The 14,957-nt window shown below is 38.2% G+C and overlaps 1 protein-coding gene across 1 annotated transcript in view; it reads right to left on the bottom strand.

The window, feature by feature from the left end:
• Positions 1-14,957, bottom strand: part of CD109 (CD109 molecule) — a 125,255-nt gene that overhangs the window by 84,846 nt on the left and 25,452 nt on the right. The window contains exons 5-10 of the mRNA XM_018558905.1: positions 14,889-14,928; positions 11,639-11,723; positions 10,408-10,501; positions 7,637-7,778; positions 3,364-3,473; positions 1,968-2,198 (exon numbers count right to left, since the gene is read on the bottom strand). Of these exons, the coding sequence (XP_018414407.1) occupies positions 1,968-2,198; positions 3,364-3,473; positions 7,637-7,778; positions 10,408-10,501; positions 11,639-11,723; positions 14,889-14,928 (702 nt within the window). The remainder of the gene's footprint in view (positions 1-1,967; positions 2,199-3,363; positions 3,474-7,636; positions 7,779-10,407; positions 10,502-11,638; positions 11,724-14,888; positions 14,929-14,957) is intronic.

Below are 14,957 nucleotides of genomic sequence, written 5' to 3'. Positions count from 1 at the left end.
GTGTGGGGGGGGGGGGGGTTTTTGTAGCATTTGTAGGATTATGTTTATTTGTATGATATGAATCTGTAGATCAATACACTGTTACCAGTTCTCCACAACTAGTCTAAAACCAGCAATGCACCACCTTATTTTCTAAAGCTAAGTGAATATAATCAATGAACTGATTGCAATAAATTACCATGTATGATTTAACAACAAAGCAATCACAGGAATTGGAGTATGTTAAAAGTGATTGTTATTACTCACAAACATTTTCCAACATGTTGGAAAATATATGTTGTTGACAAAGGATTATTCCTTTTTCCCAATAGAAAAGGGGGATTTGCCTGCTTATGGCCAATAAAGTGAATCCTGTAACATTTACAGATAATGATACCATGAAAGCAGGAATCTGGCATACATGATCAAAGAAATGCCATACTAATGAGTAGGAATATTAAGAGTTGACACAAATATCTGCAGATTGCGCAATCCTACTAACATTCTGCCAATAACTTTGTCATACAGAAACACATAAGTAAGCTGGCCGCAAACATGCCAGAAGTATTATCCAACTGGCCAGATACTACTGTGTGCGTCATCAAAAAGTCTCACTGAATTTAAATGGATCACTATCAGGCATGTTCCTAATGGGGCCAGACCACACCAGTCTTTGAATGCAGTTATTTTCTGGCTACACTTAGTGTCAGCTATGTATGTTTACTTGTTCTCAACCGCAAGTCTGCTGACTGCTCATGGTCATCCATATGGGCACATATTAAAATATATATTGCTACACACATTACATATAAAATGTATCTTTCACTCCTGGGTTTTCAGATTTCAGGGTGACATCTGCTGTACATGCCACTAAAGAAGCTTGACTGGGCAGAATCTCTGTGCTGCACATCATAGAACCAGCATGGCTGGATGACTTGTTTTTACTTTTGAATGCATTTTAACTAAAGTTTTACAGTATTTAGTTTTTAAAAAAATTTGGGGCTAAGACATACTACACTATTTGGAGTGTTTTCACTCAGACACTGGTCCTTCCCTGTTGAAAGAAGTCATCACGGACTATCTACTATTTGCTATCTTGTAATACAGGGCTTAAAATTTCCACTCGCCTGCTCGCATTTTGCGAGTAAAAATAAGGTGGAAATTTGAGAGCAGAGCAGCTCCTGTCAGTTCTGGCTTCCTTCGATCGGAGCTCTGACAGTTCTGAGCTCTGGCAAAGGAAAGAATGTCTGTTAGCAGCATCGATGCCTTGCTATCTGGGTGTGATAGTGAGGGCTGCTGCAGACCTTGGGGGCGTGGCGGGGGGAGGGGCTGGGGTGGGGGGGCGGGCCTGGGGTGGGGTTGGAGGCGGACCTGGGCAAGGTTTGGTGGGGCAACTGGTGGAGAGTAAGGTTTTTGCCTGGCTAGTAGGTCTAGACTTGAAATTTTAAGCCTTGTTGTAATATTAAGGTCACTCTCTGCAGGAAAGTGAGTGTTCTAAGTGCCATGCAGGTGGTTGTATCTTTGCTCCTATTATATGCTGTTTGACCATCTTTGCACAAAAGAGGTCTTACCTTTTTTGGGTTCTGATTTGAGGAAAGTGCATATACTATATGCCTTTTGAATTTTTGGAGCACAATTAACCTCACACTGGTCTTCAACACTGAAAGTGGTGTTGATATCTTGAAAAAATGCTTCTTATAAAGGAGATCTTCACTGTCCCAGTGCTTGAAGGAGCACTGGGACAGTGCTTGACAACTGCTTGAAGGAGTAGGTGACTAAGGGAGATTTCTCATATTATTTCTACAGTCACTCATCAGTTGCATGAGTACCTTTACCACAATTTTAAGGAACATTATGTGGAACTGTAAGAGATACATGGAGGTAGGAGACATATGCATGTTATAAAACTAATATCTAGAGAGTTTGATTGTTGAAAGCTACACAATTTTGAAATCTCACATTAAGACAAAATAAAAAATGATTTTCACCTTGATCTTTAAATGAACCGTATCCGGATTTACAGGTACTTCGATACGAATTATTCCATTTTCAGGAAGTGTGTAAGTTATAACCTGCTGAATTGCAACATTCATTTCATCCTCTGGGAACATGTTTGTCCCTTCAGTGAAAAACATTTTTGACTGAGTTATTGTTACAGAAACATCATGTAGTCTATCATCTGCAGTCAGCTTTTTTCCATCATATCTCTTAATTTTAAGCTAAGGGGAAGAAAACAAAAAACAGAAAAAAATCTAAACACTATTTCATATTTGTTTCTGAAAAATATGAAAACAACATAAGTATTCTACTGTTACTGAAACAGTGACATGGTTGCTGCAGTTTTCTGTTCTACATTTTAGACAAAAAAACACAATGTTCTAAACACAATAATAGTAAACAACAAATGTTTGCACAAAATATTATGAAAGAATAAATATAAAGAATAAATATGGCCATAGACTGGTGGATATTGCCACAAGAAGTGGCATAAATGCATTAACTTTATCCTTTATTTCTCTTCCATAACAGGTCACAGGGAGATACATTTTCCAATAATCTGAAAAATCAGTCTTATGATAAAGATGCATCTGGCCACCTTGTGGTGCTAGCTACTGCCCACTGATACCAAAATTGGGACTGTCGGCCGGCCAATGGCCGGCCGCTCGGCCAGCTTCGGCTTTCAGCACGGCTCAGCGCTCGACTGAGCTGCTCGGCCGTGATCGGGAGCTGTACGGGCTATTGTGAATAGACCGTACAGCACCCCCTCGGTTCTCCTGAACCGAAGGGGTCCTGGGGCCGAAGCCAGCCGAAGGATCGGCCGAAGCTACGGCCAGATCCTTCGGCAGCTTCGTGAATAGACCCCTATTTCTCCAATGATATCAACAATGGAGCACCATTCCTTCCACTTACACCAAGAATGGGCATTATTGCTCTTCTTACTAACCCCGACATTAGTCTCAACCCTGGAGCATTTGTTACTCCCACTAACCAGTGAGAACAGGGCATTTTCTAGTCCCATTGGGCACAGTCCAGCTCCGCTATGGCCTGAAAGACACTGAAATGCCCTTTATTTAGAAAGTTTGAAGACCACTGGTGTAATGTGTGCCGTATACTAATAATTTCAAATCACAATATGAGAAGTCACAGAAAGGAGCTATCTTTCCAGAACTTCTGTGACACCCACGTTATGTATTCTATATACAGTACATGTCAGACAAGTACTACACTTTAATGCAGATAATGAAATGTGAACAGAGTCAGATAAATAGATATGCTTTTTCCATTCTAATAAATACTTTGATAAGGAACTTCTACATGAAAATTGTATGCAAAATGCAGATATTACGTAGACATTTAAATATGTCACAGGAAATGTTAACTTACATAAGAAGTGAAGTTGAGCATTGGTTTGAGAACTGTGGGATAGTTGTAAAATTCACTGTAGTATTCTTTATCAATAACATATATGCTGGAAGTTTGGTTTTGTGAAATACCTAAGAAAACAGAGTATGCAATATATTATTATTAATCTCTTTTGTCATGTAGGTACAAAGCTAGTTAAATATAATCACATTATAAGAGCAATTCCACCCAAGATCCAGTAGCGCCTCATGAATATATTTTAATTTTAAATGCAATTTTACAAAAATAAAATGGACCAGTCCACTCTAAACCATAGTACAAGGTGGCAGGCTGAGCCCCACATCAGCTTCATATATTAACCCACTTGAACATTTTGTCCATAAGTCCTTAGTCATAGTTGGTTATTAGGGATGAGCTTCGAATTCACAACTACAAAGGGTTCACTGCAAACTCTGGATGTGTGCTGTTCACTGAACAGGCAAACTAAAATGGTCTTCTCACCGGTCTGTCATAGTGAATCACCAGCTACTGCAGGAAGTAAAGCTTCCTGCTCAGGGCCATTCATCCACCCCCTGATTTGTTGCTTGGATGCTGTGCAAGCTTGCCTGCCCCTTCCTTCTTCCTGCACATTCTTATTAGCCAGGTAGACAGTCGATCAAAATGAGAGGCAAAACAGTACAGAACAGGCACAGTACAAAAAGGAAGTATGTTGATGGAGTTTCAATCAATTCCACAATCCCAAAAAAGAAGTAATAAGGATAGTACCACTATATTTAAAGAGTAGAGAGAAGATGACTTAATATAACAGGAACTGCCAGAATCCAAGACATAGACAATTTTTATTTAGGATTTATTAAGCATCCCATGATGAAGACAATTACGTTCTCCGCTCTCTGCTTGGAGATGATCGGCAAATGAGCGAACAACGGTATGTGTTCGCTCACTTTCCGATCAATAGAGCCGACGTGTGACAGTTTTAATGTCACACATCGGCTCTAACTATGAGGACGAATGTAAATTACTCACCTCATAGTTCTCCTTTAAGTTCATGTCAGGTTACATTTGGAGGTAATTTGTTTCCTGATTCGGCAATATAGATATATCATTTTTATACACCGCTTGGTAACCCCATAAAAATGAAAGTGCACATGCATCCATATACAAGATGATGATAAAATGCCCAAGTTACTTTCTTTATGACTTGTCAAATTTGCTGGTATTATTTTGATTTATCATTTAAAAAAAAAAATGCTTTTGCTGATTGTGATTTTTTACAATAGTGAAAGTCTGAAAGTATATAAACAGAATTTAAATATTTCATAGGTGCTTATATTTATTTGGTACATAGTTCAGCATTTAAGCCAACAGTCAAAAATACCACAAATTGTGTTTTATTTATTACTGAAAAATGAAAATCATTCATATAACTAGTCTTCTGTTTCCTTTACAAGTATTTCAATTGAATTCCAAATACTGAATACGGCAAAAATGTAGGGAGAAGTCGCTTCTCAAATATCTCAGTGTCTCAGTGATTTATGGCATAACGTTGTGATGAAATGCACTGTTATAAAATGACTAGTTAAATAATTCTCTTTGACTATATTAAAAAAGAGACCCCTGTGACTTATCCAAGTATGCTTCTCAGAGAACACACATTTTAGTTTTCTCCCTAAATAAGCAGTAACCTAATAGGGAAATATCAGGTCACTGTTCTAAGTAAATACTTGGCACAAACTCTTTTAACATTTCTGTTGATCAGTTTGCACTTCGAAGTTAAAGGGTGAAATTCCAGCATTTTAAAACATGCAAAAATACGATATTCATACACATAATGTATATGTTAAACAGCTGGACACATTTTCATTTATGATCCAGACTGTGATTCTCTTCCACAAAAGCAAATTTTATAGATTGATGAATTTACGTATAGAATGCATCTTACCTCCCTAGGAACTAGAGAAGTAAAACATAAAAAACGTCATTCCTACGTGACATTATTAGGTAACAGACTGACATAAGCCCATAAAAATCTTGCCTTCATTGTTTCTACTTGATGGATAATAAAAACTTAGAGTCTAAGCAATACACTAGGTACATACGGTATTATATCTGCTATTCCAAGTCTAGTGCATGATTAACAAGGGGTATATGTGTTTTTTTAATATGTAGTTTATTTCTTTAATCATTAATATAGTATTAAAGGATCATTTGTTAGACTAAATGTGGAGGGTGTGTGTATATTTTGCACAAGTGCATTTAGGCTGATGATTCAGTCAGTTAAATGTGAACGTTCAGGATGCCAATAAAATTTGGTTGCTTTTAAAAAGCCCCCCAAGACATTGTGCATGTATCTGTGTGTGTTTGTCTGCATATGTTCAGTTTCATTCTACTAATACTGACTCTAACAGGGTTATTCACAAAAGGGTGAAGAGTTTGAAGTAGGCAAGAGAAGTGAACAATCTAGGACAAAAGATCTGATTTGGACAAATTCTCCAATTCAGCTCACTTTTACAGTACAGCTACGTTGTCCTGGATTGTTCCCTTTTCCTGCCTTCTCCAAACCCTTTATAATTTAGTGAATAGCCCTGTCAAACACTAACAGACCCTAAAAGTTCCCCTGCCTAATGCCTGATTTCCTGTGTCATAGGATAACAATGTGACAATGTCACACCTTGTGGCATGGTGATGGGCTGCTGCAATAAACACTGCAGTTATACTAAAGCATGGTGACTAATATGAGAATGATAATAAGTGAAATATCTGTAAAACAAATTTTTACAGATATACCATGATTTGGATGAATGAGAACCTTCACATACAGTAGATAATAAGTGAAACAGTCCCCAATGAACAGAGTGACTGTACAGTACTGTAATAAATTAAGGCTCTGAATAGCTCTAATAGGAAGTATGTCTGCTGTGTCTGTAATACTTTTACATAAGCATAGCTCCCAACTGTCCCTCATTATGGACCAAATCCCTCTGTCCCTCTTTCCTCCTCAGTTGTCCCACTTTTTGGTCCGATGTACAAATAGCTATGAGCATGTACTATTTAAAAGAGAACTATGGTCAATCCGTTTTTGACGTTAGTTCTCTTTTGGAGGACTATTATTAGTGTCTTCTTGTGACACCAAACTTAGCATATAGTGGGCTATTGCCCACTATATTCTGACTATATTCTGACTATATTCTGACAGCCAGAAGAGATCCTGACAATATTGTTGGGATCCACCCCACTGCCTGATTGACAGCTGGCTCTGCCTCTGCCTCTCTAGAACAAGAGCCAGCTGTGCCTGCCCCCTCCCCTGTCGTTCCCTCCTATGAGCTCTGGAGGAACAAAGAAAGGAGGAGGAATACCTGTGGGGAGCGGTGACTGACAGTGAACTGAGCAATCAGCAGTTTGTGATCACTCTATTCTTAATCAATAGAGCTGACGTGTCACAGCTGCAGTGTCACAGGTTGGCTCTTACTATGAGGATGAGTGCATTCCACTCTTCCCATAGCCCTCCTTTAACTACCAAAAGTGTTATTTTCCACTAAAACCTTGATCTTATCTCTTAATTATCTTGTTTGACCTGTTGACAAATCAGTATAAAGGAAAGGTAATGGTGAAAAAAAAACCCAAAAATGTCTGGGTTTAAAGCAATATTTTTTTGCATATACATTCTTAATGGTCCACATAGCTGGGACAGTGTCCATTGTCAAAATACACTGTACTGGCTTTCTCATCTCTGAAAATTGGAAGTTATGTATATAGCTGTTGTGGCTGATAACACATTCCTGGCTGGCTGACTAGCTGTATGTTTACACAGGGGTGTCTGCTGAATGTCGCCAGAAGTTAAAAATGCTACAAAATATTTGTCATGATGATATAATATCATGAATATCTACATAAAATTGGCAACAAAACCAAAATTCTTAATAATGAGTATAAAAGCAATATCACATGCACAGTGGGCAAAACATAAAATTCACTCACAGCATTAAGTTACACCACAACTCTGGCAATGAAGGGTTTATATATATTCTTCCCTCTTTATTCCACAACTCCTACCTCCCAGTGCAAAAAGATAGATACCTTACACAGTATTTGAGGTTGAATAAAGACACAGGTCCATCAAGTCCAACCTATTGGATTAAGTCCAACCTATTGGATCAAGTCCAACCTAACCTACCAACCTGAAGGATTGGAAAGCAGAATTAATGTTTTTATCTTGTACTAACCCCAGTTTTAACTTATTCTGTTCTTCTAAGAAGTGAAGAATAGAATTGCACTTAAAAAATATCTGCCTTACCTGTTAGCTCCTCTGTGACTTTGGCAGTAACATCTATTGGACCAGCAAAGGTTAAAGGTTTGGAATCAGATGATGCTTCTTCATATCTCAAAAATGTTCTCAGCTCTGAATTAGTCAAACTAAATTTTGAACTGCCATTTATCTACAGATGCATGAAAATGGAAAAGTTCGGAAATGAGAGTAAATATAATTAAAAAACAATATTATTGTCATATGCACATTTGCACAATAATATATTTTAAAGCAGTCTGCCTCAATGTACACCTTCGCTCCCACTGACAAGGTCTTGTGGCTTCTTGCATCCAGATCTTAAAGCGGGACTACAACCACCTATGTCTTACAGCCAAGGAAGGTGCCATTTAGCCTCTATTTAAATTGCAATTGCCAGGGTGCTGCACATGTGATCAGCTACGACACCAGCCATTTGAGGGCTTGAAAATTTGATTCAGAACTGAAAAAAGCAGACTGGCAATCTCCACAGCCTGCATTCATTGAAAGTAACTGTTTTGGCAGGCAATAAATTGTTGGGTAAAGTTCTTCTTTAATAACTTACACCTCTAATCTGAATTCATCTACAGCTATGACCATTTATAAAACTCTCAATTCCAAAAATCTGCAGAGAGCTGCTGCTCTCTGGCCAGCTTATTATTATTACTGTTATTATTATATATTATTTGATATGACCCTTACTAACCAACCAGATTTCAAGAGTGTTTTTCCTGATTATGCATGTTGGGGTAAACAAATGTGCCCAGGTTCAGTCCACAGTGAATATGTTAAATCCTGCATGAAGCGTGAAACAACCCAAACTTAAAATCAAACCCCACTGTAGTTTATGGGGGGAAGGGGCAACACTCCCCATGCTGTTGCTTCCTGTTGGATACACGCTGCCACAAGGAAATTGATGAGCTTATTTTACTGTGTTGTTTGTGAGCGTCATTTTATTTGTTTTTTAAATAAAAGCCTATTTTAAAAATGCTGCACAATGGGAGATATTAATCTTTCTGTTTGAGCCTTACACTGGGGGTATCTCTGAGTGGAGAAGGAGGAGCAGTGCACTGGTGAATTTAAGTAGAATCTTACCTGCATTGGAACAGGCTTTTTATAGAGGATTGGATATTGAGAGGAAGGAGAGAGGGCTTGAGTTATAAACTAATAACCTATAATATATGTAGAGGTGAATGAGGAAAGGAATTCATAGTTCCTATGATACAAGCACTTTAAATGGAAATCTGGTGAGTGCGTTTGAAAGAAATAAGGAGCACGGTGGTGTTTTGGTGAAGATTCATCACAGAGGCTATTTAGACTTATCAGACTATTATTTTGAAAGTGGGTGTTGCACAAATGACATATGGGACTTTGCACCTCTTGACTATTTATTTGTGTGCATTAGTGCTGGACAGAACCCCCACCTGTATGGTTCGATTTCGAACTTTAGAACATGGAAAAAGTTCGAATTTGAACTCAAACTCAATGCAAGTCTATGGAGTAGAACTTTGAAAATCAAATGTCCCCATTTTGAAGCCTTAAATGCAAGTTATTAAAAAAGTGTGGGGTTCCCCCAAAAGTCATACCGGACCCTTAAGGTCTAGTAGGAATTTTAGGAGGGAGCCCATGTATAAAAAAAACCATAAAAGTGTGTGGGGTTTCCCCCCCTCAAAGTCATATTAGGCCCTTAAGGTCTGGTAGGAATTTTAAAGAGGAACCCTACCTCCAAAAATGGGGAGGGGGAAATGTGGGGACGCCCCAAAAGAATTCCCAACCAGACTAATGATCCGAACACAGGCCTGGCAGGAAAGGGGGTGGGGAAATGAGCGAGGGGCCCTGCAAAGTCTTTTATTTTAAAAAAAAAACACACAATGGATCCACCGACGTCGATGACGACTCGACAAAATAAAAAATAAAACAATTAAAATAAATAGAAATAATTTAAAAAAAACGACGATCGCCGTCCCTTCCGATCACGATGAACACACGCAGCAGAATGGCATTTCGATGACAGAAACATATAAACAATTGGGCAGAGCTAACGGTGACAGCTAGCTCCACCCAACTGTTTACAATAGTATGGAATCTTACAGGTGAGCCATGATTGGGCAAAGTCATCATGACTTTGCCCAATCATGGCTCTAACAGAGTACTGGGCCCTGATTGGTCAAAGTCTTGCACAGTCAGGCACAGTGCTTTGCGGGGCGCTCGGCAGGCGAACAGCCCGCCGAATGCCCTGACAGTTAGTGTGTTCACCGAACACACGAACTGCCGATGTTCGAGTTGAATTTGCGTTCGACTCAAACATCGATCACATGCCTAGTGTGCATAACGATTATACATGAATGTGTGAAGACTAAGAAATGTTTATACATACATTTTTTGGCTTTTGCACAGATTGTTATAATTTGTTTCATATTATTGGTAAAGCTCAGTACATGAGTACATGAGACACTATAAATCACTTTATCACAGCCCATTTCAACACACTGCAAGATGACACAAAATGCTGCAGCACATAGAATTTACTTAGCATCATAGCAATGCATCACAGCACACGGCAGCACACCTTTACACTGCACAACAGCACACTCACGTTATGTGCTATGCGTTGCCATACAGTATGGTGTGAACCAGCCCTTAGACTTTTCAAAGTTTTTAGGCCAAAATTTTAAATTCTTCCTAATTAGTTGCTTGCAACTTCTACAAATATTTGTGTTTTTAAATTGATTCCCCCCCCCCCACAGCATTTACTGTACCTAAAACGTTTAAAATCTACTTACCTCAAATATTTTGGTGACATTATTTTGCTGAAAAATAGTTGCATATGATAAGGTAACATTTAGCTTTCCTTTCACAGGCATTCCATAGTTATACCTACAATTAATCATAAATAAAACTGTAACAACCAGTCCATGTGTATAGCACGCTGTATTATAACTTTACTCAATATGGCTCTACTTAATTATTATGTAACTAAATTGTGGCTCTCATGTCATTTGTAATAACTACAATAGACATATTCACTTCACAATACAACATTACAATCAGAAGCAAATTCAGTCTCATGAGCGCAGTACTGTATAAAAGTTCTATAATCATAATAGGCTGTAGTTTGATGATAATAGGCTGTAGTTCAGGAGGCTCCATATTTTATAGTAATACAAAATATAATGCATATTCAATAAAACAGTGTAGTATTGGCTTTAAAGAAAAACTCCAGGCAGAAATTGTATTAACATTGAACTATTCCCAATATATTGTTTCCCCATGATGGTTGTGAGTTGTTCAATGTTATGGTGTTTATGATACATGGAAGCAAACACAAGGATGGTATTTTGTATGTAAGTCAGAAATGTCAAGAAGAACTCTAGGCAGAAATGTTATTAACCCTTGCAGTGGGTTGCAAGTGCTCGTTTTTGCCCTGGGTAAAAAAAAGTTATACTCACCCAAAACTCCGAGCCGGCAGTGCTCCCTCCAGCCTCTCTCCTCTTCTGCTGCAAAGAGGGTATGTCCCTCGGCATCCTCCAATCCTACAGTGTATTGGACGTGATGACTCAAGGACTCCTAGACCACTGCACGAAGGGGGAAAGACTCTCAAGGGACTGTGTAAGAGCCAGCCGGCTGGGAAACTCAGGTGGGTATAACTTATTTACCCTAGGCAAAAATAAGTTAACCCTTGCAGTCCAGGGGTAGCCCCACTGCAAGTTTTAATAACATTTCTGCCCAAAGCTCTTTTTTAAATTGCTGACCAGCATACCAAATACCATAGCTTCTATGTATTATAAACACCATAGCATTGAACAGTTTACAACCATCATGGGGCAACAATATATTGGGAATATTTCAACGTCACAGGTATATTGTGTTAACAAGTGTATGACTTGCAATAAGAAAACCATTTGTCATTTTGATTTGCTATTCTAAATCTTACAATCAGGGGTGAAAGGATTTTAGTCACATATAATAGTTTTTTTTTGTTATAGACAAATTTGAAGTATAAAATTCACTTACTTCGCAGTAACTGTGCCTTCTAATGACCCACTTTTTATTGACTGATATGAGGGAGTGGACAGGACGACCTCAAACTTGGGTAAAACTAGAGGATAGGGAATACCTTGTAAGAAAATTATATATAGAATCACAAGTGCATTTTTATATTTTACAAATAGTTTGCTGAGTGTAAAAAGGTAACAGAGTAATAAAAGCTAATGCAATCAAGTCATGGAAGCCAAAATGAATAGTAGCACGTACAGAAGGTTTTATTTAACAGTGTAGAGCCAAGATTACAATGTATATGAGCATTAGAATTATGCAGGTTCCAGTTACTAAGGTAACAGGATTTAAATGGTCTTTAAAAATGTTATATTACTATATTAAACTCCAAGAAGTAATATTCTTTGGGTCTGGTTTTAGCATCTACAATAACCCACAACAGGTACTATCAATAATTCCTGACTTTATCTGTGCTACCAAAAAGGGTATTTTTAGGGGTCTGTTTATCACTGTTTTCACCAAAAGTTCACACATTTGTCAGCCAAGATACCGTAATTTTATAAGTGATTTAACCGAAAAATGTGTGACTCTTCGGTGAAAGGTGTGTAAATATTGGGTGATAAACAGACTTCTTATAGCAAGACACCAAGACACTGGTGTTCAGTGTCCCTCCCCCTTTATAGTGGAATTAGAATGGAGCTAGCTGAACTGAAATGCTTGGAATATGGAGGAATTGATGGCTAAGGATAATAACAGAAAGGACACATTTAATAACACCTGGGCCTGCTGAAGAGACCTCAGCACATCTAGCAATTTGTATCTGTTCTTTTAGGATGTTTTCGTTCTTGCATATGAGTAGAAATTGGTGGTGATGCCTATGTTTTTCTGCTTGCCTTAGAGGAGTGTGGGTATTGCTGGGACCTTGCAAGTCTTATTTCACCCTTCTTATATGCCACTTTCTTAATTTTTCCCTGATTTCTATTTTGTAGTTTATTTGGTTTATATAACACATATCTTCTTCTATTTATCGTTCTTTTTCTTTTACTATATTGGCAATTTTACTAGTGTACAGGAGCACATTTAGCACATAAAACTGTGTTACATAAGAGAGTCATTCTAATAGAGGAAACTGCCTTGGTCACAGGCAGAAGACCTCTAGTCAGGCAGAGCATGGAGAAGTCACTTTAACTATCCACAGAGGGTAGACAGTGACAGCACACCGAGCTCTGACCCTTTTGAGTATGACCCCACAGGGTTGGAATGTGTTTCCAAGAAGATACATCCTATCCATCAACCTACCTTCCAGACTACCTCTCACCACTTGTAGAAGCCACAATCAATATTGTTAAACATTTTTACATTACAGGAGCATGTGCATCAACGTAAGTGTTTGGGTTTAGATTCACATAAGTTAATGTTTTTTAAATTCATAATTTCAAGTTAGGAATATGTTTGTGCAGTAGGGCCACTTGGAATAATCTTTAAAGTCTGATCTATGTAATATAAAAAAATTGACATCCCATCTAAGACAAAGCAGGGGGATTCAATTAACTAATGCCCTTCCCCACTTTACATACTTACCTTCCTTTCACACTCCACATCCTAACCTGGAACTTACACAGGGCTGAGGATTCTCCTGCCACCCCTATGTTTACAGGATTTTATTTTAATTCATGTCTGCTTGACTAGGTGCTTGAAATAATACTGTGCAAGTAAATAAGTAAGTAAGACTGTGCAAATAACCCATTTAATAAATCAATGCTGCAAACTTTTTACTGGGTTTTTAATCTGCCTAACCTGAAAGAGCTTTACAGAAGAGAAAAACACAGGGGTCTATTCACAAAGCTGCCGAAGGATTCAGCCGTGGATCACTATTGGCTCCGCCCAGTTGTAATGACAGAGCAGCATCCCTAAATGACCTTGGGACGCTGAACTGTCATTAAACAATAACAACTGTGACAGTTGTTATTTATTGGCTGGGATGTGCTAGAAGACTCTAACAGGTTCCGGCCAATAGGAAGCAGTTGGGTGGCACTAGCTGTCACTGCTAGCTCTGCCCAATTGTTTTTTTTTAAATCTTTATTATTATTTTTTAAATGTAATATTCATTTACCTTTTAAAAATATTTTTTTCAACTTTTTTTTAAAAACTTTTTTCATTGATTTTCTATTCTGTGCGCTACCATGGAGGTACCGAGCAGAATAGCCGAGCAGAATGCCACTCAGCGGCATTCGGAGTTCACTCACTCCTGTTCGGCCCCTATGAGAATAGAGGCGAACGGCAGCAAGTGAGCTGCCTGAGCTTCGGCTCAGCCGGTCCAGATGTTGTATCGGCTGGGTCGAAGTCCTTTTGCACTTTGGCTTAGCCAAACATGCAGAGCATGTTCAGCTGACCAAAGTGCAGCTGAAGGCAGCCGATGTACGGCTGAAATTAGCCGTACTAAGCCGAAGTGAATAGCCGAACATTGTTCGGCTCACTTCACTTCGGCTCGGCTATTCAGTCGGCTGCCTTCTGCAGCTTAGTGAATGACCCTTACAATCTCTAAATTCTCATTAAATCTCTAATATGTTAATGGCATTTGTTATTTTTAAATCTGCAGCTTTTAGTAAAGGAACACCTGGAGATCTTGCTATTAAGGTCTTTGTTCAGGCAATTCCTATTTAGGGTGACAATTGTCTTCCCATCATGCTCCTGTATTATCACACTGTCCAATGCGACCCAAGTTGAGGATCAGGAAACCCTGAGCAATAATGTGCAGCCAATGCTAAAGCAAGTGTATGTATACAGGAAGTGTGAGATCTGAGCACCAAGATTATATAAAGAATTATAAAACGTGAAAACAGTATTTTATGGAAATAAAGAAATGGCTACGTTTATAATACTACAATACAAAGGACCAAGCATGAACTGCAAACGGTTTTGATGGAATATATGTGACATAGGTAGTATATGATTTCTTTGACAAAAATGATGCCCATCAGGCTTGCATAAAATATTGTGGTGTAATCTGTATTTGAAGTCATTATACACAGTGCTTTAGCACACTACATTTCATCCAGTTAGGGTTTAGATCTAACCTAATAGAACCTTTCCAGAGGACAAACATAAGATTTCCAGAACTCCTCAGATAATAGGGTGTTTCCTTCTTGAAGTAAATTTGTTATCAGTAAAATAATATTTGTAATGAAACCGGTAAGGTAATCTATGAATAATAAATTATACCTGATCTAACACAAACCTATATATTTTATATTGCAAATATGCTTACCATACTGGGTTACAGTAAATGTTTGAAAATGAGTTTGATGCTGCAAAAACAAAAGTTAAAAAACAAGTC

The sequence above is a fragment of the Nanorana parkeri genome, unplaced genomic scaffold, assembly GCF_000935625.1.
Source record: "Nanorana parkeri isolate BGI_ZX_2015 unplaced genomic scaffold, ASM93562v1 scaffold368, whole genome shotgun sequence".
In the NCBI taxonomy this organism is placed as follows: Eukaryota; Metazoa; Chordata; class Amphibia; order Anura; family Dicroglossidae; genus Nanorana; species Nanorana parkeri.
This window is presented reverse-complemented; position numbering and strand designations above follow the sequence as displayed.